The following is a 24336-nucleotide window of genomic DNA, read 5'->3' as shown; positions in this document are numbered from 1 at the left end:
CCAGGAGCAGGCACCACCCAAATACCCTAAGCTAGAACCAGGCTTGTGCTACAGTCTAACTGCAGTTTTCAAACTCTGCAACCCAGTGGAAGAAAACTGCCCACAATCCAACAGAGCTCTCCTGATCAGAGCGCAAGCTCCAGGGCCTGGCAGGGAATGAGGATCTGAGGTGGCTCCAGACTGGCCAGGGGACTGGGCATGGGGTTACCTCCACTGGCTCACAGGCAGGCTACCTGTCTGCCCTGGCACCTCGGAAGCAGCCAGCAGCAGGTCCAGCTCCCAGGCAGAGGCACAAGCGGCTCTGCACGCTGCTTTCACTGGCAGGCACTGCCCCTTCTGGAGGCGGGGTTTGGGGCAGCACTGGGAGTCAGATTTGCTGCTGGCCTCTTCTGGGGTGCAGCGTGGCCCATGGTGCCAGGGCAGGCAGGAGGTATGTTTAACATCCCCTCATCCCCTGATGACCCTACAGCATAGCAGCCCAACCCTGGTCGTGACCCATACTTTGAAAACCACTGCAATAGAAGAGGCTTCCCTGCCTACAATGGGAAGTATTAGGCAACCTCAAGGCCTTTCAGAGCTACATGTAACACCCCCCCCCCCAAAAAAAAAAACAAGCCTACCCACGTGGCTTCTCACGCCAGGTGGCAGCCTCCCCAGCCATCCCCTCAGGAGTCAGCTTGAGCGTTCAGCAGTTTCCAAGAGCAAGGCTGGGGAAATCCTGATTTCCTGTGTTAGTTCTAGAGATCGGAGATGCTCTAGTACCCCCATGCTTTGGAGAAGGGCCCTGGAACGTGGAAACGGCAGCCATGGGGTCAGGCATGTGCCTTTTACCTTCCCTCTGAAGCCACACAAGCGACAAGCCTCTGAAAACTGTTGGTCACACGTGATCAGCGGAAACCTCCTGGATTTTCTTTGTTAAACAAGATTCCATCCTCAATGCACAGTCCAGCCTCACAGCAAACGTCCCACTGGCCAAGGGGTGCAGCGTGGCTCTCAGTAATGGCTTTCTGGAGACGGGGCAGGGCTGGCCAGTGGAACCAAGAGCCCCTCTCTGCCTGCTCCATCAGGCGGACAGCACAAGGAATTAGTGGGGAAGGGGAACCGAGAGCTGATGAGCAAGGCCATTTTCCACAGGACCCTGTCTCATTCACTACAAGGATTGCAGCTGCTGGGATAGGCAAGGGCTATTCACAAGTGAGCCTGTAGGATCACAGCCTCATTAGCAGAGGAAGTTGGGAGATGAGAGGCAGGTGACTGCGGATAAGGCAGTTAAATGCTCCTCTGACGAATCTGGTTCTATCCCTGCCTCTCCCACAGAATTCCTCAGTGAAGGGGGACAGCCACTTAAAACATCCTAGGTGGTCATTAACATTCCTCATTGCCTGCGTGCCCAATTTAAAACCTTCGATTGATGGACACATACCCATCACTCTTGGCTGCAAATCCATTCAAATGGGAGCTGTACGACGACTGACCTGCTACAGGTTCTGAAACAAATCTGGTCGTAAGGGTCTCAAATTGGGTATCCAAATTAGGGAATACTTCTGCCCTATCTTGGGCAATGGGGAACCACCACTCCCTCACCTGACGGGGATTGTGAAAACAAGTTCCTAGATGCTTGTGAAGCCTCAGATACCTGTAGCATACCACAGAAGAGCCCAGGAGGAAACCGTTCTGCCTGCAGAGGCTGGTTTGAATAGCATGAAGGACGAGGCATAGGATTACATTCCTGGAGGAGAGAACACTGTACAGCTACTTGCTCACTGAGCACCATCCCTATTGTGTACCGACTGCACCGTCCCTTGTGGAAAAGACAGTGTGTGATCGTGCAGCGAGACTACCATGAAACAGATGCACAAGGGGACAGAACTGGAGATGCAGAGGCAGCCTGGGTGCTGGCCTTTGCAAACAGAGTGCTTGCTTTTGCAGTCTTTGATCTTCCAATGTTAAGTTTTGCATGCAATTTTGGTGCAGCCTATTCCCCTTCCTGTACAGGAGTTGACGACGCCAAGGTACGCATTGTGTTCTACCTGCAGCCATACAAAGGGGTGCAACCATTTGGCTCTAGTCAGGAGCAGCCTGAGGCCGGCTGCAGCAGCTGGCGCCCCAGGCGAAGTGCGCCATCGGCACCCCCGCCTGCAGGGCCATCAATGCACTGACGTCATCATCGGGCACCCTAGGCAGCAGCCGAGTCCGCCTATAGCCACTGGCCGCCCTGGCTCTAGTAGCCTAGTTAGAGGCAAAACTGGTTTCAGAGGAGGCCCGACAGACTGTCTAGCACCACATTATGGGGAAGAATTTCAAGCAACATTCAGACAATTCAGTTCCCACAGCAACCACAACACAGCCCTCATGATTATGCAACATTTCTACATCTGCCATAGTCCATACCTGTGGCTACCATCTTCCTACTGATAACTCGTGCTTTAAAACTACCACAGTGACAAACTTGAAGATCAGGACAAGTTAAATAGAAGGAAAGAAAGTGCTGTGAATTCAGCCTTTACAGACACCTGGACCCCTCCTTGCTTACCAACTCAGATGAATACTGAAAAGTGACATTCGTACCATAGCATCATTCTAACTGATTTTCATCATTTTGTACTTGCATTTCAGTAGAGAGCCATAGAAGCACGTCACTGGACTGACATTTCAGTGTGTGCCAATTTCACTAGTGTTTGTGTAGTCTGATTAAAACCAGACAAGTGGCTAGACAAGTTGACATACTCACAGGAAGGCCTGTGTACCCCAGGCCAAGAGCCTCTACACTAGAAAGCACATTCAAGCCAGACCCTGCACACCCGGGGTCAATATAGAGCAAACTGGAGAATATCCTATAGACCTCCAGACATTTTCAGCAGAACGACTGCCCGGATTAACTCTTCCAATGGCATCTTAAGGTGACCTGCAGAGGAAAGAATGTGTTCGTGTCCTCTTTGCTATAATAGGAAAGGCCTGAAACTCCAACTTCAATTTATTTTTAAGTCTAGCAATTCAGGTCATCTACAGTTTTCCAGCAAGACACTATGGTTGAATGGACAATGACAAGCATGTTAACTGTTAAGAGGGCCCCTGCTTTGCAGAAGATGGGTACAGGTCATGCAGGAAGATGCCAGGATCTGCGTTCCACCACCACCTCCCTAGCTCTCCAGCAAGCAGCTTTCTAGGGAGATTTAGCGGTCAAAGCCTTTTCGCCCCTTTAAGTTGTATAAGCTCATCTCTGCAGCCACAGCCACCAGACATTCAGATCAGACAAACCAATGGCTGCCTCCCCACACAACTTATCAAACCAACGCATATGGTCCAGCCAAGCACCCCCCTGCATCCCTGACAAGTTCCACCTTCCACGCCAGGCGAGCCCCCAAAGCACACAAGTGAAGACTGCATCCCACACCTCTGGATGAGAGAACCATCCTCCACTAAGAGCCCTCATTTCACACAAGGCAAGGCAGCTCCGGTTCTTTGGGCAACCCCGCAGGGGAGATCCCCATTGGTCTCTAGACTCCACCTCACAGTGACTACCACCTGCCACTTAACAGAATCCACAGCCTCAAGTTCAGCTTCTAGGCGCCCTAGACACTGCCAGGGTAGAGCTGGCACCAGAGAATGGCCTCAGAAGACAGCAAGCTGAGCAGGCAGTAGCTTCAGCTAGCCAATAGGAAATGGGGCGGCCTAACCCCAGCCTTCAAAGGAAGTTAAGCACCTATGGATGTGTGCCACTGAAGCTCTTGTGTAGACAGGACTATGCTGCCAGGAGGGATTCTCCCACTGCTGGGACCCAGCTTGGGGCTAAGCAGCAGGGTTCATGAAGTCCCATGTCCAGCAGTTTAGGTGCCATGGGACTAGCTGCTTGTAGGGTTAGATAGCAGCTGGACAAGGAGGTTGAAATTTGGACACAGGCACCCTAATCCTTTTGTGGATCTAGTGCCAAGCGTACATGTCTATACATATTCCTGGGTTGCACAAACATACTAGGTACAAGTTTAGGCCATTTAATAAGAATTTACTTTCTAAAGTGTTTTGCCCCATAACGAAACTGACTAAGAGTTAAGGCTGTCAGCATCTAAGGTCTTTGGGAATTCACATTTAAACACACAAAAGGGCTTGTCTACACTGTTTACAACAAGCAGTAAGTGATCTTTACCATACTGCATCTGTACAGGAACAGAGTTAGAATCACATGGACACTGAGCTTTGCTGTTCCTGACTAGTGATTACTTGCACAATGCTAATGTTTCTAGCTTAAGGAAAAAGCCATGACCTGGTACAGATGAGACTAATGCCCTGTCCCAGTGCAAGTGCGCACTCAGGGCTGCTTTTTCCACAATATGAACGCTACTGGTGCACTAAACCAGATAAGGAACGGCTCCTTCAGCAAAAGCATCTTCCCCTTTGCCAAGAAGAGACAGGTAGCTAAGCAGCCCATGCTTATGGATGGTGTGGCCATTTCAGATTTAGGTGGCTGCTGATAGCTTGGTCTTGTGGCCCATTGCCCAAATCACATTGGCCATATCAAGTCAATCTCTTAACAGGAGCTAAGCACCACACTTGCTACAAGATCATGGAACTATGACCACCATTTAGTGCAGTTCTGAGCCTGCAGCATGTCCCTCTTTGGCTCAAAGGGTGGGGGAAGAGCCCCCACTCCTTGGTGGGGCATGTCAGTAGCTCAGATTAAACTTTAGGTTGTTTAAAACAACTGAGACCCACACTAATACTTAATTGTATGCCACCGGCAGCAGTTTGGATTTATGCACTGCCCTGCAAAGCTTTGCCACCCAAACCATGCGGCTTTGCGCAGATGCACGAAAGCCACTGAAGAGCAAAGTAAGCCGACTTACCCCTGTTCAAGCTGAGCCACAGAGTAAGGAATGCACTCAGCCGTGAAAGTACCATGCAATTTTAGGATGTGGTAGGTGCAACTTTAGAAACATCTAAGGTACCAGTAGTGCTGCAAATGAAGTGGGAATGAAGTTTTGGACCGGCTATCCCAGATGGCCTCCCACATTCATGAAGCAGAAACCTTACAAAGCTGCAGTCTATATAAATCCTGTTTCTTGGTGCATCAATGATTAGTTGTGATTTTTTAAACAAGTCAGCTTTATCCACATGCCAGTTCTGCAATCACAGAATACTAGAAGTGGAAGAGAGCTCAAGAGGTCATCCAGTCCAGTCAGTCCCCTGCACTCACAACAGGACCAAGCACCGTCCAGAGCATCCCTGACATGTTTATTTAACCTGCTCTTAAATGGCTATTAGCCAGGATGGGTAGGAGTAGTGCCCCTAGTCAGTCACACTGGGAATGGATCACTTGATTACTTGTTCTGTTCCCTCTGGAGCAACTGACATTGGCCACTGTCAGCAGACAGGATACCGGGCTAGACAGACTGGTCTAATCCAATATGGCCGTTCTTATGTTCTTGAATATCTCCAATGTTGGAGAGCCACAACTTCCCTAGGCCATTTATTCTAATGTTTGACCACCTTGACAGTTAGGAAGCTTTCTCTGATGTCCAACCTAAACCTCCTTTGCTGCAATTTAAGACCACTGTTTCTTGCCCCATCATTCGGGGTCAAGGAGAACAATTTTTCCTCCCTCTTCCATGCAATATCCTTTTTAGGTACTTGAAATCTGTTATGTTTCCTCAGTCTTTTCTTTTCCAAACCCAATTTTCAGCCTTCCCTCATAGCTCATGTTCTCTAGACTTTTAATCATTCATGTTGCTCTTCTCCACACTTTCTCCAGAACTGGACACAATACTTCAACTGAGGCCTAATCAGGGCAGAGTAAAGTGGAAGAATACCTTCTTGTGTCTTGCTCACAACACTCCTGTTAATTTTTTATCCTCTTAGGTGAAATGATTTTAGCCTCCTGTTGCAGAGAATGAGTTCTGATACTGACAATTTACTCTGGTCCCAGCAGGCTAGAGACCTCTTAAGTATTTTTATTTTCTCATTCAGTCAGTGTTATAGCTTTTGCCAACACAAGAACTATTTTGGAAAGAGAAGCCCATGAAGACCACAGCACGCTGTGCAAGTCGGGGAACAAGGCTGCATAATATTGTCATTATTACATAGTGCTTGGAATGGAAGACTCTTTGATCATGTATGAAGTTTCAGATTTTAGCACCAGCATACTTATTAAGGCACACTTATGCTAAAGTCCCATAGTTTGCCTTGTTATATGTCAAGAAAACTCTCTACAAGGAGCCAAGAACACACTGGCTGAGTGACAGACATGACCATTACATGTAAGTTGTCCAGTCAATTTCCTAGCTAACACCATCTTACAGCAGCTGTGTTCCACACTGCCTCTGGAGGAGGATACACTCGTAACTCTTCGCTCTTCCTCCATCAGAGCACAGGGATGCACTGGCTGAAAGGACCTAGGAGCAGTTTACTAGCAGCAGACCAGATGAATAAACTCCTTCTCTTTGGGACCTCAAAGAAATTGAGGCAGGGTCCCAGTCCTCATTCTTTGCCTTGGGTCCAATGTGCTAGTTCACAGATAGGCAGTAACAAAATCCTGGGTGTGACAGAGAAGGTGGCCTGAAGGACTACTTTAGTAATCCAGAATATACCAGCAGTTGTGAAGTATACCACACAGCAACTTACTACTAGCTACCATGGCAGACATTGGTTGCCATGTAGTAGATCTGCAAAGATAAGATCTCTTCAAAGAATGCCTCAGTGCGTTTTCAGAGGAGCTGGTCTGCCTTTTAAGCAGCCAAAGCTCCTATCCATTAGAAGACACTGGCAAACCAGAAACCAAAATTGTGACTGGTAATAAACAAGTGCAGCCTAATTAGTGGCTATGGAAATGTTTATTTATACAAGGACAGTACAGACTTGTGTCTCAAATGACCTGTAAGCAGTTGGAAAGCTACCAAACTTTCTGTCCTGTCAAATGAAGTCCAGGTTTCTCAGCTCCATTATGTTTTTATTTTGCACCTCTGTTTCGGTGCAAGTCTGGATACTTGTTCTGATCGAGGCCAGGTCAACACTAGACATTTGTCAGTACAGCAGTGTTGGGGTGTGAGGGTTTTCTGCATTTGTATGGCCATACTAGCATAAAATTGCTTCCGCCAGTACAGCTTATGTGACTGAACTAGCATAAGCTATTACAGCACAGAAGCCATTTTATGCCAGTATAAGCCGATTCTTCACTAGGGGAGCATTTTCCTAGTATTGTTATATGGTGAAATCTTCGCAACAACCAGGCCTAAAGCCAGATCTACACTACAGACCTATATTGGTGTAACTACCTCACTCAGGGGTATGAAAACATCTCCCATCAACCAGCTACCACCTCACACGGAGGGGCTCAACAACATCAATTGGAGAAGCTCAGTGCAGCCTGCAAGCACAGTTGCCTCATCTGAAGCGCTGCAGCCCACGAAGACGAGTAGAGCATTTAAACAAAGTAGGACACTGAATCCAAAATAAGTCTTGCACCGAGCAGATTAGCACCCCTGCAAGCTGACAGCTTAGTTGTTTCAGTGCGAGTCTGCATGTAAACCAGAATTAAGACCCTGACCAGACCTCCAGCAGAAGACCTGATCCTGATACCTTTAAGGTAGAAACAAGCAAAAAAATTGCTGAAAGAAAGACTTAGGCACTTACATATCACAGGGCTGTACACACCCAGAACTGCAGTGATTTCCTTCATAAGTCATCTTTAAGTACACCCCCACCCACTTAGATTCACAGAAAATTAGGGCTGGAAGAAACCTCAGGAAGTCATTGAGTCCAACCCTCTGCTCAATGCAGAGCCAATCCCAACTAAAACATCCCAGACAGGGCTTTGTCAAGCCGGGCCTTAAAAACCTGTAAGGGTGGAGACTGCACCACCTCCCCTAGGTAACCACTTGTTAATACTCTTTAAGAGTCATGTTCAGAACTACCATGCAAGACATTCTTACGTATTACAGCTAGCTATGGAATCCCCTCTATTACAGCCATCTGACATGGGTGGTTGGTGCCCACAAGAACACAGAGAGCTAAGTCACCTGGCAAAAGGTCACTTCTTCCTTTTGTGATGGGCGTGGTGCAGACTCCACTGAAATCCAGAGAGTTATCCAACATGGCATTTATTCTGCGGAAGATATCAGCATTGCTGCAAGTCGAGAGTGCAGGTGCATCGGGGCTATCCCAGCAGTCCTTGGTGGTCCTCCCAATCTCTTCCTTCTGAGGAGAAGTCAAAGTGTTAGTGCCTTGCCATTTATGTTCTTACTGTACCCAGCAAAGTCTTGTCGCACAGCAAATGACTCCTCTGACTTATTGGTTGCAATGAATTATCCCCCCCACCTCCTGTCATGAAGGTTAGGTCCATCAATGGCTATTAGCTAGGATGGGTAGGGATGGTGTCCCTGGCCTCTGTGCTCAGAAGCTGGGAATAGGTGACAGGGGAGTGATCGCTTGATTCCCTGTTCTGTTCACTCCCTCTGGGGCACCTGCCATTGGCCACTGTCAGCAGAGAGGAGCCTGGGCCAGATGGACCTTTGGTCTGACCCAGCGTGGCTGTTCTTCTGTACATCAGATATTGACTGGCCTACATTGAACAAGGTATGACTTACAGCCGCAGTCTGTTTTACATTCAATACTTGGGCTAGGTTTACCTTTAGGCCTCTATGCTTACAGCCACCTCTCAGGACAGTGGTTCTGTGTCCAAGGAAAACGGTCAAGAGAATGGATGAGCAGACTTGTCAGTACGAAGGATGACTGCTGAAATCAGAGCACCCCTCAAAACACTAATCTGTAGGAGACGGGGACCTGGTCAAGTGCCTCGCCTGGGCTGCACAAGTCAGCAGGCTAATGGGATATGGGACTTTGTTCCTGTCTACCAGTCCTGTGATCAGGCAACAGCTACTGCAAAAAGCCTTGCAGCACCAGATGTGCAAGAGGCCACCTGGCCCTGAGATTTGGCATATCCAAAGTACAGGTACATGCGTGCCAATACAGGATTTCCGAACACAATGCTTGAATGCAAGTGGCCTTCCTTGCTTTGTCTGCATGCAGTCGGGGGCGACAGGGGCTTCCCGTAGGTGGATTTTAAGTTATGGGAAGTGACCTTTCCATCATTTCTTTGATCATGAACTGATGAAATACAAGGTCAGTCAGACTTACTGTATAAACTTGCTTCTTCTGAAGAGACCATGTACAAGCATGTACAGCAGCTGACACCTCACTTGCTAGAGCATGGGTTCCCAAACTGGGGGGCGTGAAGCAATCCACGGGGGGCGCGTGCAAGGCCACCCAGCCTCCCCCCCCCATCAAGTTTTGCTGCCCTGTTCAGTTCCTTTTTTTTTGCTCAACAAGTTTTGCTGCTATGGGGGGGGGGGGGGAGGCAGCACATGTGAGGGTTTTTCAAAAATCAAAAAGGGGGCCATGATGCCAAAAAGTTTGGGAACCACTGTGCTAGAGGGACATGAAAAGAAACCTGGGACACTGAGGTACAGGGAAGTCACACGGCATGTCCCTAGGCCCCAGGGCTAGCCATATGCCACTAGCAGGCTAACAACAAATTCCTCTTGACCAGTTAACATTTTCCAGCGCGGTGTACTGAGTCAGACTGTGCCTAAGCCTCCCACTGGCTGTTGGAGAATGAGATCCTCACTTGATTGTCACCATTAGGCTTGGAGCTCTACACACAGCAGATCCGATGCCGTGACCAAAGCAGTGGAGCAAATCACGCCCTCTCACAAAAAAGAGACAACCATGAAATCTAGAGGAATGATTTCCCTTGGAGAGGGTGGAAACAGCACTTGTGATCCTGACAGACCAGGTGCCAGCTTATGCCAAGGTCCCCATGTCTCAGCTGCATGCTGAAAGAGCTGGAACCAGGACCGGCTCCACGGCGTTAGTACTGTTAGACCAGGTATTCGAATAATACACGCAGCAGCTCAAGCATTCCATGGTCTCATTTACAGTATTGTAAGACAAGCATTTGCATCGTAAGCCTCTAAGTCAGACAGCAGAGAGGCATTAACTAGCACAAAACGCTGGTCTCCGAGAAACGGCATTTTGCCATGTCTGACAAGGTCCATGGACACAGGAACAGGAGAGGTCTCTCAGAAGGTGAAGCCAGCAAGTAACTTCTCCCATTGACTGAGTTTGCAACTCAAAGAGAGGGAGGAAAGGAACTAAAACCCCTAAAACAACAAGGAACTATACTGAATATTGCTTGGACTCTGGAGGCAAGATTTTCTAGGCAGAAAATCATCCCAAACCCAAGAGAACACAGGTGATGAGCCTGGTTTAGCCCTAAAGGGGACAGAGCTTGCTTATTACTGAAGCTTTTACTACCTTTTGAAACTGAAAATTGTAACTCATTTGTGTGTGCTTGCTTTAACCTTATAAGCAACTCATTCTTTTTTCCTATTAGCTAATCCTAAAACACTCAGCAGGTTTATTTAAGTGCATAGTCTATGGTGAGAGATCCAAGCTGCAACTGATTTGACACAAGTGATTGGTCCTCTGGCCTCACGTAATTTGAATATTTTAGTGATTCATGGAGTAAGAGACTATCACAAAAATAACCCCCTGGGTGATGAGACAAGTTCACCTGGTACCAGCTAAGGAGCTGATGCTTGATACATGGCTGGTAAAATCTACGTACAGAACTCAGCCAATTTGGCGCTTGCATGATGGTGGTTCTCTGGCCTGTCCTGGGGCTACTAATGTCTTTAGCCGCTGCAGAACATGATAGATTGCTTGCGTGCCCCGTCCATCACTCCAGTCAGCAGCTAGTGACGGGAATGGCAGCCAAGCAGTAGCCTGACTTTAGGGAGGAAATGCATAACTAACTCTTGGCTTGTTGCTGTGCTCAGAGGCCCTGCCTCAGTGACCTTCCAGAAGAGGTCAGGAGACCTGAGAGCAATGCTCTCCCTGGCACCACCCAGAAGTGGTGTAGTACATTCTCCAGCCCCTATTGCTCCAGGAGCAAGGTGCCATGCTTTGGGCTGTGCTACTCTGGATGGCTGGGGCAGGTAGCCCCCAGCTCACAGAATGCCAGTGCACCCAGGAGCTTATGCTCCTGTGGGCGTGTGTGCACCTGTGCACGAGACTTACCCACTTACCGAGTCTTGCAGGGAAGCTTTCAAACGGAGGCAGGAAGATAAAATTCCTGCAGCCCAGCCCTAGCATGGCAACCGAGTCATTTTCAGTAGGCAACCCTGGACTACACAGCCGTTAGCAAACTGGCTACGAAGCCAGCTCATAGCACAAGAACAGAACACATACACCAACTGCTGCATCGCTGGCACAGGCCAGGCTGTTGCAGCTACCAGCCGTAAAATCAACTCCCATGAAACAGATGGAAAACAGGAAAGCATGCAATTCTATTAAAGACAGAACATGAGCTTGGTCAATAAATATTTGCTTAGACTTGTGCAAAAGGTAGTTCTCTTTGGGACTATTGCACAGCCTTTCATATACCTATACTACCTCCCATATTTACACCTAGTGGTTGCAGTCAGTCTGCAGTGGTCAGATGGAAAAGCTAGCGCACCAGAAATGCTGCCATCTGCACCAGAGCAAGCCAAGAGAAAGGAGAGAGGAGCTGAACTGGTTTTGTTTTAAGAAGGCCTGTTACAAAGTTCTTTCCTAAGTGCAGCTATCACTGGCTCAGAAGACAGAATCCACCTGGCATGGCAAGACCTAGCAAGTCTTCATCCCAAACTCAAGCGTATAGCCCATGGTCCTCCCTCACTCAATGTGCTTGCTCCTGTGCCAACTTGAGACACCAGCACCAGCGACATGAGAAAGTTGCAGTTTCATGGCAGGCACTATATTAAGAATTTAGCTAACCCAGCGCAAATCCCCGTGTACGGCTTGGATTAGCATAAACAGATTAGAGCCGTTTAAAACCAAAATAACTGTCCACACGGCTTTTGCACCTGTTGAAGCCATTTGACTATACGCCAATGCAACCTCCTCAGTTTTGCTTCCTAGCTTCAAAGGCAGTTAACTTTGAAAAGTTTCTAGCCTTAACCCCTCTTCTTGATTTTGGGTTAGAAATGGAGGTATTTTGGATCCTGAACTAAGGCAACTCCTGCCGTACCAGGAGGTGGAAGTGGGGTGACCAGTGGAACAGATTTTAGCCACTTGAGTGTTAACATCTTTTTAACCCCTCTGCAGCGGACAGCCCCATGGTGCACAAGGAAAGGGGCTTTCCCTGACGTCTTCCAGAAGTGCTGGCCCCAAATCACTGAGCACCCTGAAGATGAACAGGAAGACCTTGAATTGGACTCGGTCCAGGGAAACCGAATAAAGACCTACTCCCCCAATATCGTCTCTAGGGATACAGGCACCTGAGAGCTCTGAGGAAGCAGAGGAAAGCAGGGAACCTGTGTTAGGGCTAGTCAGGGTTAATGAACGTGGCAGGAAGCATGCAAGCGGCCATTCTGCAGGGCATATGGAAGACTATAGCTTCAGGCCTGGTCTACACTAGGAAATTAAGGTGATATCTATGTTCCTCAGGGGTATGCAAAATCCACATTCCACTGGCGCAGACAGAATTCACCCGAGAGGTGGTGGCTAGACTGAGGAGAGGAGTACCTACACAGACAGGAGAACCCCAGTGTCAGCACAGGCAGCGTCTTCACTCTGGCACTACAGCACCGCTGCAGCATTTTAAGTGTAAGCAAGCCCTCAAAAGCAGCTTCCGTGCTGACCTGAGCAGCAGTGCAGGCTGACAAAAAGCAGGGAGAAGTCAGTTGCCAGGCTTCTGTACAACGGCAGCAGAAAGGGTTTTCCCTAGAGAGCACCTTTAAGATTCAAGTTCAGATAGAATGGACTTACCATGCTCTGACTTAGGCAGCTTTACACTAAATGCTACAGCGCTCACCTGTGCCGCCATGGCACTGTCAGAAACCACCTGCACCAACGGGATCCTCCAGTCAGCCCTGCCGGCAGCTGGCCCAACAAAGTCTTCCATCAACCCAGTACTGTCTACGCTGGGGTAGAATCAGAAGAGCTACTTCTCAGGGGTGTGGATTTCTCATACCTCCAAGAGAACTCCACTGACGACAATTCTAGCACAGACCAAGCCTACATGCCAGAGTGATATATGCAGAGTCACAAGGGGTTCTATTTGTTCAAGCTTCTTCGTTCAGATTCATATATGAATCCTGCTTCAGTCTCCCAGACACAAGCCTGCATTCCGTATGTCACATGGTCACCTCAAGAGAGCTTGACATCAACTTTGGTTCCAGGGAAGCAATACCAGTAATCCTGCCCTGCAGCTCACAACACTAGCTGATTTGCAGGGTACTGCATACAGCTCCAGGAGTCTTACATTAGCCTTTGTTTACTACAGTATTGCCTCATTGCATCTCCCTGGACTTCCCCCCCCCAGAAAGAAGTTTCAAACATGACCTTGGTTCATGGACAGAAGAGACTTTCCTACTCTGTGTATTGATACTATGGTGGTGCATCACACTTCTGGAATATGCAAAGTCACATGCAAATGTATACAGCCTTCTAGATCTCAGTAGCACAAGTGGTTTACTAGTTGGTAAAGACTAGCACGTAAAGGGGTAAGATTTGAATCGCTGAAGCGAATGCTGTGAAAAGCTTTGGTGCAGGGCCATTGGAAGCAGAGATTAAGATAAATTATATCAGACTACCAAGACTAAAGCACCAATACAGGAGATCTGGAGACCAACCAAGTAGCCTCTGGTGAACTGACAGAATGGAAAACTGCTGAAGCATTAGTCTTTGCAGAGGTGTGTCTGTACTGGGATGTCTCCACTTGACAGAGCAGAACCCAATTTCTACATAAAAGCCTGGGGAGGTGGGGCTTCAACAAGCCAGTGCAAGGATGTGTTTTGTTTACCAGAGGCATTAACAGCCAAGAACTTTTATTTAGACAAAGTTCCCTGAAGCACTTACACCCAACTACAGAAAGAGGAAACAGGATGTACTAGGCTAGTGAGAGAAGGAGGAAAGGCTCCTGGTAGATATGGGAAGTTGGACCATTGAGGGATGGGGTGGAGGGTTTTCACAGAATCGAGAGTAGTGGGACTTAAGGATGGCAAGAAGCAGTGATGAGCCAGAAGCTTTGTCTGAAGACATGAACCAACAAACCAGAAGCGAGGCCCAGCATGAGTCTGCCATGACCAAAGGGAGTTACCACTTCACCAGCTGTGAGGCTTCAGAAGTGATGTGGACACAGGAGTAAGAACTCACAAAATCCACTGCTGTATTTTTCTGTGCACCCTTCACATGAGAGGGTCTCAGGGCTGCAATATGCTGATGTTTAGGGGTACTTCTCAGTAGCGCAGCTCATGCCGCACTTCAAGCACTCTGGGCCCCTGGAGCCAGCTCCATCTAAGCTTGTTAGCACAATTGTTTATTTAGATTTCAACATGAAGTTTTAGTGGGATTTGAACAGTGTAAAGAAACGGTTTAAACATGGTGCAGTCCCACAGGGTAGCCTAGGCAAAACCAGGTTCTAGATTAGGTCCCTACCTGGTCTAGAAAACAGTGGTGTTTGTTCCCACTTACCAAGCAAGCAGTTAATCCTTTTCTACTAAATAAACATTTTGTAGCAAGTTCCCACTGGAGCTAACCGGGATTCAGCACCATCATTGCTGTGCCGTGGAGAACTCCTCTGGATGAGCCGGCAGCATAAGCCCTGTTTCAGAATCCAACACCTAATTTACAATGCAAGAGCTATGCCAAAGTAAGTAAGGGTGCGATGTTTTGGGTGCAGATGCCTTTCACTGATACAGCTGATTTCCCTTCCCCAGCTGGAATAAGCTGTGTCACACACACACTCTTATACTGGGGTAGCTGCATGCACACAAGCCGTTTGCTGCTTTAGCTGCACTCAGAGATGGCTCTAAACCTAATGGTGCCAAGGCAAGGAGTGTCTCTCTCCCTCCCCCCCCACACACCATTTGTTAAAATTTTCAATACCTTATTTTGTATTCCATAGGTAGCCCCCATTTCATGGCTGACGCACAATCCGCACCCGTGATTTCTCTCATACAGGACAAATTTGCATGCTAGATATGTAAATATGATTTAGCTGGGTCTTCAATGGCTATGAAAAATGGCTACCTCCAAACCTGTTTTTAGAGCAACTGAAATGTATCATCAAGAAACTGATCTGTACACCAACCTTAGGGGGACCACTATTAGTGCTGAAGTAGGATTCAAGTGTTAATCCTAGTCCTTCAGTCCAAAGATAACGTCTCATCTTTGCCCTCACGAACTGAAGCAGCAGCAGAGATGCCCCTTTTAAACGGACAAGGGCACGGAGAACAACATACAAGGAGATCTGAAGAAAACGCATCCACTTCTCGAATAAGCAAAACATCTTACTTCACACATTGATTTTCCCCTTGTCACCAACAATAAAAAGCACCTCAAACCCAGTACCCGTCAAGCCCGGTACCCCAGACAGTCACCTGCCTCCAAATCCAGTCCTAGCCAGCAAAAAATGTTAGTATAGGACACATCTTCGGGCTTGTCCAATGCCACACAGAAGCACTGAGATGCCAGGTGTCTTATGTGAGAGGAACCAAACCAGTGATAGAAATCTTGCAATCTAGTGTCGACAGGCCTCTAGAAAGTGCTTTGGCTGCCAACAGCTGGTCAGGACAACTTCAGAAGCATTTTCTGCCAGAACACAGCTTAAGCATTGAATTGCTTCATGCAAGTCTTCATTTCACCAAAGTTTTGCTTAGAAAAAATGGAAAGCGTTCTGATGTCAAAACATCCCATTTGCTATTTTTAGAGCAAAGTGTTATGGCTTTGTTTTGAAACCATTTGCTTTGGAATTTTGTATTGCGTTAATAAAAAGTCAAACCCTAAGACTGACAACCAAAACGGCACATCAGAACAAAACATTTTGATCAGCCCAAAGTGATGTTTCCAGATTTTTCTTGAGAATTTCTCAGCTTTGTAAATTAGAACACTACAAAATACCAAGCTCTCAGAGTCCTTTGCAAAATGGACTATCCTGTGCACAGTTCTGACTGGCACCAGGCTGTTTTCAGATGCACAATGTCAGGGAGCAAGCAGCAAGACAACATTTAGTCGTTGAGAGAACTATTCTCATTTCGGTGTTACATAACCAGGGGACCTAGACACTAGTGTTCATCTAACAAGACCTTCCTCCAATCACCAACAACTTTTCCAGCCTTGTCATTCAGATGGGTAGGTGACGGAGCAGTGTACAGTTTTGAAGGTGTGGAGGGGTAAAACTATTCAGCCCTTAATGCTGCCGTATTTTTCAAGGGAACCAGAGCAAGTTCAGCCAAATCCCCAATGAGGTTATGGAAGAAAGTGTTTCCAATCAGACTGCCAGCTTCACTTCCCCTGGGGTTCTAGCTCAGTGTTGAAACTACAAGATTGGAACACAACTTTAGCCCTGACCAGCTGAGAAGAGTGCTCAGTCTTATTATGGGGATTCTCTGCAGACACTGCACTATGACAGAAAACTGACACACACAAAAGGCACTCCCCTTAAGAGTTTTCCTTTAGCCTCCTTGAATTCCTACCACAAACTTTAAGGTGTTTAAATGGAGCCTCACATACAATCGTCATGACTACAAAAGCACCATCTTCCTCCCAACAGAGCTTGTAATTCAATTCCTGCAGGATCTGGCACTGTAGCATTGAAATCCATCAAACCAAGTCCCCACTGAGAACAATTGCTGAGACCCTATTAAGGGAACAGATTAAAGAGAACCAGATACCTGCTCAGGTGCGAGAGATATGAACCTCAATAACCAAATGATGGTTTTATGGATGCCAGCTCCAATACCAGCTTCTGCCATTTTGGTGCTACCCAGTGCTGTGTGTGTTAAGGCCTCTTTTAGCAACCCAGGCTCGTTAGCACCCGCAAGCAAGGCCACAGCTATACACGTTGTGGAATGATGTGCACAGCACATTCCTGACAGCATCAATATTGTCATGATAGTGCACAGACAGAAGGAAGAGCCATACTGGCTTCAGCTGCTCTGGTCTCAAGTTAATTCTTGCCAAAGGAAGGGAGTCAAGTGCACGATCAAGTGACCAGCCCTGCAACAGGCAATTAATACTGACCCTGTTAACCTAGTTAGAGTCAGTAAGCAGCAGTCTGACCCAGTTCACTCCCCCTGCACTCAAATGTCATGAAAGTTTCCATTAAGGATGTGAATGGGTAACAGTTAGTGTTACCGGGGAGCAGGCAGGAGGCTGCTCCAGCCCCACAGGGCTGCCGGCTCCCAGCTCACGCAGGCTGGGAGCTGGCAGCCAAGTACGAGGCCACTTCCTGTGGGGCAGATTCCCAGCCCTTGCAAGCTGGGAGCTGGCTGCTCAGCATGGGGTCAGAAACAGCCATTCTGGAGCAGCCCCTGCCTGTGGCGCAGGGACCACTGGAGCCTGCTGCCCACCCCTGCCAGTTAAACTTAACATTTAACTGGTTAATTAGACAGGATTTTACATCCCTCATTTCCACAGCTCCAGTAACATGTCTAAGTCACCTAAGCGTGGTCCACTGCAGCCCTATAGCTGTAGAATTACACTGCTTGGTGGGATGACAAGTCCACAGCCCTGAGCCACAGCCCCCCCCGAGCAGCAAGTGCTCTGTCCACAGGAGAGCTTCTCCAGCCACCTCTGCCGGAGGCTGATCAAGCACCTGCCTAGGGCAGTCTTCAGGTAATGCTGCCTAGACACAGCTGCGCTGCAGAAGGGCAGACCTGTCCACAGTGCTCTGTTTCCTGATCACCCCTCTCTTCACAGAATGGCCTCTAGGTGGTTCCCCCTTTCACCTCTTAGCAGCTAGAACGGAGAAGGGTGGGGCAGAAGCCCTGGAGACCAAGGACTGGGAATTGCTGCAAGGCAGCAACAGACTAGAGGGCAAAGAGGCACACAGGAGGGTGGAGAGAGAAAAGGGACTGCAATAAAAAGTGGCTGAAGAGCAGGATAGTGGAAGGAACTTCCCTACTAGTTAAGCAGGATAGTAAATACTAACCAAGTTCAATTATTCCATGAAGACCAGACTCCACCCTTGATCTCTATGAACAATTCCCATACCTGTTATGGGATTGAGCAGGCTTGAAATTCTAAATTCACACCCAAGCACAAACCATAGCTAAGCTGAACTTGCTCTTTCATTTGACACCCATTTTCAGTTGCTCTAACCAAGTGCTCAATGCCATTTCCTAGGACAGCAGAGATAGGCCAGAAGAGACTTCTGTCAGCATCAGGATGCACTTATTGCACAGTTCAATCTTGTCTGTTAGCCAAGAAGCCACGGTAGACAGCTAGCAAGATGCTGAACCCCTCTGACCATTACTGATTGGGGGAGACTAGAACTGCCTATCCACAGCAGCTCTGGAAGACCGCCTCTAAGCCAGGTTCAATCCAACCTCACAGCTAGTTGGGCATAACAAATCTGCATGTTTTGTTTGATGGAAACTTACAATAATTGGCATTTAACATTCCTCAGGATTTTTGAGACCTAGGATTTCCTTGATACAGGTATCTAAGATACCTAAGGAAGAACCCTTAGACTACAGGCCACTTTGAAAGGAAGTGCAAGGAGGTGCTAGGTGGCTTCAAAGAGAGCCAGATGCAAGGAAACAGGTTTGGTAAGTTGTGATGAGGAGCAGAACAGATCAGGAAAAGGAAACAAATTTGTCCAATGTTACTAATTTAAGAGAAATCTAGGAAGAAGCTGAAGTTGAAAGCAGCCACAGGAGAGATCATGGCCAGGATACCTCAGGGCAGTGTCTTGACCTTTCCAAATTATTGGTCCCCTTTCAGGAGTCTGATTTGTCTTGTATACCCCAAGTCTCACCTCACGTAAGAGCTGCTTACTTTTAAAAGCGAGACAAAAATATCACAGCATACAAATCAATATAAACAAGTCACTGGCTGTATGAAATTCAAGTTTGCACTTACCTTGCCCATGCTTTTTATGTAGCCTGAGGTAAAATGAGGCATATAGCTAAACATTTAATAGAATCATAGGACTGGAAGGGACCTCGAGAGGTCATCGAATCTAGCCCCCCGCCCTCAAGGCAGGACCAAGCTCTGTCTACACCATCCCTGACAGATGTCTATCTAACCTGTTCTTAAATATCTCCAGAGAGGGAGATTCCACCACCTCCCTTGGCAATTTATTCCAATATTTGACCACCCTGACAGTTAGGAATTTTTTCCTAATGTCCAATTTAAACCTCCCTTGCTGCACTTTAAGCCCATTACTCCTTGTCCTGTCCTCAGAAACCAAGAGGAACAAATTTTCTCCTTCCTCCTTGTGACACCCTTTTAGATATTTGAAAACCGCTATCATGTCCCCCCTTAATCTTCTTTTTTCCAAACTAAACAAGCCCAGTTCATGAAGCCTGGCTTCATAGGTCATGTTCTCTAGACCTTTAATCATTCTTGTCGCTCTTCTCTGTACCCTTTCCAATTTCTCCACATCTTTCTTGAAATGTGGCGCCCAGAACTGGACACAGTACTCCAGCTGAGGCCTAACTAGTGCAGAATAGAGCAGCAGAATGACTTCACGAGTTTTGCTTACAACACACCTGTTGATACAACCTAGAATCATATTTGCTTTTTTTGCAGCAGCACCACACTGTTGACTCATATTCAACTTGTGGTCCACTATGACCCCTAGATCCCTTTCCGCCATGCTCCTTCCTAAACTGTCGCTTCCCATCTTGTATGTATGGAACTGATTGTTCCTTCCTAAGTGGAGCACTTTGCATTTCTCTTTATTAAACTACCTCCTGAAAGATCTCTGCATACCCCCAGTTGAGAACCACTGGCTCAGGAAATGCCACGGTAGTAGCTATTTCACTGCAGCATAGATGCTTATTACAGCCTTAAAGTTCCCTCAGAGGCAGCAACTGGTTGATAGAAGAACACTTTTCAGCCCAGCAAGGTCTACACCAGGTCATCTTGACCACATCTCAAGGACGACAGTTTCAAAGACACCCCTGTGCAACACTGCTATATCGGCCTGATTTGGTAGGGTAGCCCCCAGCGGTGGTAGCAAAGAGGAAGTAGTTCTAAGAGCGGACACCCACTGGAACCAAGTCAAGTTGAGGCCTCTGAAGCTCCCCTCCAGCGCTTCCAGCCCTGACTACCCAGCAGACACGACAGCAGGACAGCTACAGCACTGTGCACCGTAGTGCTGGTACTTCCTACAGAAATGGAAGATATTCCTTCACAGCCAGGGGCTTGTTTGCGCCTAAAGCATTACAGCTGCGCCAGCCTAAACCCATCTATTGGCATAGGGCAGGCAATCCACCTCCCCAAGAGAGGGTAGCTAGTTGGGATGTAAAAAGACATTTATTTGTCCTAGTCTGAGAGTCTCTCCAGCTGCTGCAGCAGGCATCTGACCCATCCCATTATGGACTATCACTACTAACTCAGTGTTCTTCTCTAGGGAAAGATAACACCCTCTGCTATTGTTAAACGCTGCATTATGGCATTACAGCCACTTCAGACAAAACTCCCAGTGTCATCTAATGCCTTAAGTTATCCACCTTATCTAATACAAATAAGCAGTGCTATAATTAGAGTGCTATATTGCATCACCACAGACAACTAGGCAGCAATCAGGTAGCTGAAAAATGGCTGGCAAGTTCCTGTGTGCAGCATAGGTACAAGTGCTGGGGATCACGGACACCTGTGGTTCTTCTGCAGCACCATTCACCAAAGCAGAGGAGCGCCGACAAGTTAGGATTCAGTTCGCAGCAGTACAGCACACTGGCACATCACTGAAGCTGCTCCCTAGCTGTTGCTGGGCATGGCTAGATGTGATGGTTGCAAGCAAAGCATCAAAAAGCAAGTATAACAGCTGTAGAAACATCTGCACAGTTCTTCAGGCAGACTGCAACAATAGCCACCAGAGGTCTGAAGAGCCCCATTCATCACAACGAGGGGGTTAAATCAGACACGAAATGATAATTTAATTCTCAAGGTTGTTAGGCATTTCATGCCTCATCAGTAGCGTGGGGATCAGAAATTGGCAGTTTACTGAAGCAGCACCTAAGGAAGGTCACAAGTAGGGGACATTTTCATGCCACCTAGCCACTTCCCTACCCCACTGCCAGTTAAGCAGCCAATCACAACTCAGCCTTCAACTGCTTTTGGCCCACCTGCACAAACTCCGTGCTGGAGACAAGAGCCGGGAAGATGAGCAGCCTCTATCTGCCCCACACGCCATCGCTGGCACGGGCACAGGCGGGACACCGGGACCCTGCGCACCAGTGCAAGGCTGAGCTTGCACAGGGCAGTGCCTCCCAGCCAGGAGCCAGGCAGCAAGACCCAGACGTGCAGGGGCCCAGGGCGGGGAGCTGCTGCCAGGCCCCCCCGCAACGCGGCTTTAGGGGCCCCGGGGCAGCTGCCCCAATGGCCATGCAGAGCGGCCTGGCGCGGGGGCCCAGCGGAAAGGGGGGGGCTGTGCCAAGGGGGGGCCCGCCCACCCCGGGGCCAGGGCGGGACCGACACGCGCTGCCCCCCCCCCCTCAGGGCAGCAGCCCGGACGCTCGCCGGGCCCCCCCTCACCTGGCGGCCGGGGCGCGGAGCCGGCGGCTCGGGAACGTGCGAAGCCGCGTGAGGGGCGGCCCGGCCGGCGGGCGCTGCGGGGACCCGCCTGAAAGGGGCCGAGCGTCCCGCGGCCCCGCCCGCCAGCACCTGCCGGCCGCGCGCGAGGGGGGGGGGGCGGAGGGAGGCGCGCGGCGGAGCGCGAGCCCCGCGCGGCGGGTCCGGCAGCGCCCCCCCCGTCACGAGGCGCCTCGCGCCCCGCCCCCGCCCGGGCCAGCACGCGGTCCCGCAGCGCCCGACACGTGCCGCCGGCCCCGCCCCGCCCGGCGCACTCACCAGGGGGAAGGCCATGGGGCTGGCGGGCGCAGCGGGTCGGGCTCGCACCAGCAGCAACGGGCGGCGCGGCGCCCCGCAGGCTTTTATAGCCGCCCGCCGCCCAGGGCCAGGGGGCGTCGCCAAAGGGCGGGGCCGGCCGCCCCGCCCACCCCGCCGCGCCCGCTGCGCCCTCCCGGCCCCGCGCTCTTTGCAGACGCTCCCTAAGGCTGTTAAAGGGCGCGCCGCGTGCTCGGGCTGCTGCGCGGCGCCTGGCCCGGCACGAGGGGAGAGGGGCTGGTGCGCGCCCCCCAGGTGGGGAGTGGGGTCTAGTGGTTAGAGTAATGAGGCCTGGGTTCTGTGCTTGCTGCCTTCCCCTGCGGGAGGGGGGTCTAGTGGTTAGAGTGGGGGAGGCCAGCTCTGTGCTTGCCCCCCCTCCCCTGCAGGTGGGGAGTGGGGTCTAGTGGTTAGAGCTGGGCACGTGTCTCCAAGCATGACCTTCTCTGATCCAGTCCCCCTGGGGTTGGGCTATGGGAGCAGCCAGATGCATGGCTGAGCAAGGCACTGGCTGCTGGCAATGTGCATGCTGCCCTTAGAAATCCACACGTGGTTTTCAGGCCACGGGCCGTTTTGACAACAGCCCTCCAGCCTCATTGCAGGGAGCTGCTCTTCTCTTTAGCAGCACTGAGCGGACAGGGGCCAGAGGCCCCCAAGCCGGACTCAGCCCTCAGTGACTACAGGGCTGGTTTTTTCATGTGTGTCTATAGCACTTTAGTGAGCTGCTGTTGTGCAATGGGAGAGCTTCAGTCCACAGAATCAGTCGCAACCGTGGGTGGCAGCAGTCGTCATGTGCAGGTAGCACTGCTACACCGGTGGAGTCAGTAAAACTGCTGCTCAGGGCTGGCAGGACGGGGGGGAGGGGGGGGTTTCACATGGCTGAGCGATGTAGGTGTTCCAACAGAGGGGTGTCCTGTAGACCTATTTTTAAGTTTCAGGGAAAATGACCTGTTCAGTGTTCAAAACCCAGCCTGTGTCTCTCTGCAAGCATTGACTTCTCTCTCTCTCTCTCCCCTCCCCCTGGCCTGACGCACAAAAGTAGCTGAACAAGCCCATTGGGGGTAATCGTGCATCAAATTACTCCGAGGATCTGGATCTCAGCTGGAATCGACATCACTGGAGCTAATGCTAATTCACAGCAGCTGAGAATCTGGCACAGCCTTCATAACTCTGCAGGAGGAGAGAGCCCAGGTTATAAGACCGTGCTCTGGTGTGTTTGTGCATTGGCTGTGTTAATTAACTGATTATTCTTGTCTGGTGTGATGGAAATATTTGTGTCTGTCTGGGCCAAATGGAGATGCCTGATACAAGCCATTCCGATTGTAAGGACAGTGGCTGCTTTAAAGTGTCCCCGGGCTGCTAACGCAGGTGGTAGCAATATCAAGAACAGCATAGGCAGGCATTCAATAGGCCCAGCTGCAGAGCTGTGGAACATGAGGCTGAAAAGGCCATTGGCACACTAGCCCTCCTAGTTTTGCTACAGCCGCTAGCCAAGTTTAGGAAAACATTCTTAGGATGAGCCAGACCTGTCTGTCAGGAGAATGGTACAGTCGGGCCAATTGAGGTGCCTTTCCAAGCTCTGCCCCTGAAATAAGCTCTGCCCCTGAGATGGTGCCCATGTAGTTTGTGCAGATGCTCAAATTACAGTTTTGCCTGCAGGCTCTCTGGTCTCCATGCACTCTGCTCTTCCTCACCGGGACCCCACACCCGTCTTGGGCAGATACCACGCATCCCACTGGGCTTCTTGCCCTTGATTTCCCCAGGATGGCAGAGATGACATGCACAGGAGATTGAGCAGATCTTCATGTTATCAACCTTCCTCGCCTTTCTGCCATGCCTTTGCCATTGGTGAAGTAGTCAACAATGGTGACATTCGGTGTCTGGGGGGGAGGGGTACTGGCCCACAGGGACCCAAAGGCACTGAAGGCTTCATCAGAATGTATGCCACACTGGCACAGACTGGCTCAAAGGAGAAATCTGTGCCCAGCAAGGGCAATAAAAAGGGGATTTTAAAGTTCTCAGGAACAAAAGGGATTCCTAGCACAGATTACTGGCTGGAAAGGGGGAGTTATCAATAATAATGCAGCAAGGCAGAAGTGATCAATAATATTTCTACTCAGTATCAAATGGCAGAGGCCAGATTATGCTGACACTTTCCACTGGAGTAGTAACACAGGAGATGTTAAACCGCCGCTACCAAAACTGGACATTTTAAATCAGGTCATCTGGATAACAGGCAGCCAAGAGTTTTAAAAGAGCTGGCTCAGCAGTCGTGCCCTTATCATGGCTTTTGGAAGAACGGGTAAGTTGCAGAAAACTGGAAGAAAGGGAATGTCGTGCCAATATTTAACAGGGTAAATGGGACACACTAGATAATATTGGCTGCTCATGGGGAAGATAATGAACCAGTTAATACATGACTCAATAAAGAATTAAAGGCGGATAATACGATTAATGCCAATAAAC

General features: G+C 49.3%; 1 protein-coding gene across 5 annotated transcripts in view; it reads right to left on the bottom strand.

Moving 5' to 3' along the window:
* Nucleotides 1-21966, bottom strand: part of CPEB1 (cytoplasmic polyadenylation element binding protein 1) — a 53902-nt gene extending 31936 nt beyond the window's left edge. For 3 of the 5 annotated variants that reach the window (XM_075897498.2, XM_075897500.2, XM_075897502.2), the window contains exons 1-2: nucleotides 21838-21966; nucleotides 8010-8187 (exon numbers count right to left, since the gene is read on the bottom strand). In XM_075897498.2, the coding sequence (XP_075753613.1) occupies nucleotides 8010-8187; nucleotides 21838-21852 (193 nt within the window). In that variant the 5' untranslated portion in view covers nucleotides 21853-21966. Of the gene's footprint in view, nucleotides 1-8009; nucleotides 8188-21522; nucleotides 21656-21837 lie in introns of those variants that run through there. The other 2 variants (XM_075897499.2, XM_075897501.2) reach the window with 2 other exon arrangements.
* Between the last annotated feature and the right edge of the window lie 2370 nt (nucleotides 21967-24336).

The sequence above is a fragment of the Pelodiscus sinensis genome, chromosome 14 (assembly GCF_052426305.1).
Source record: "Pelodiscus sinensis isolate ZL-2025 chromosome 14, ASM5242630v1, whole genome shotgun sequence".
Classification (NCBI taxonomy): Eukaryota; Metazoa; Chordata; order Testudines; family Trionychidae; genus Pelodiscus; species Pelodiscus sinensis.
The sequence above is the reverse complement of the archived record's forward strand: the minus strand, read 5'-3'. Positions and strand labels throughout refer to the sequence as shown.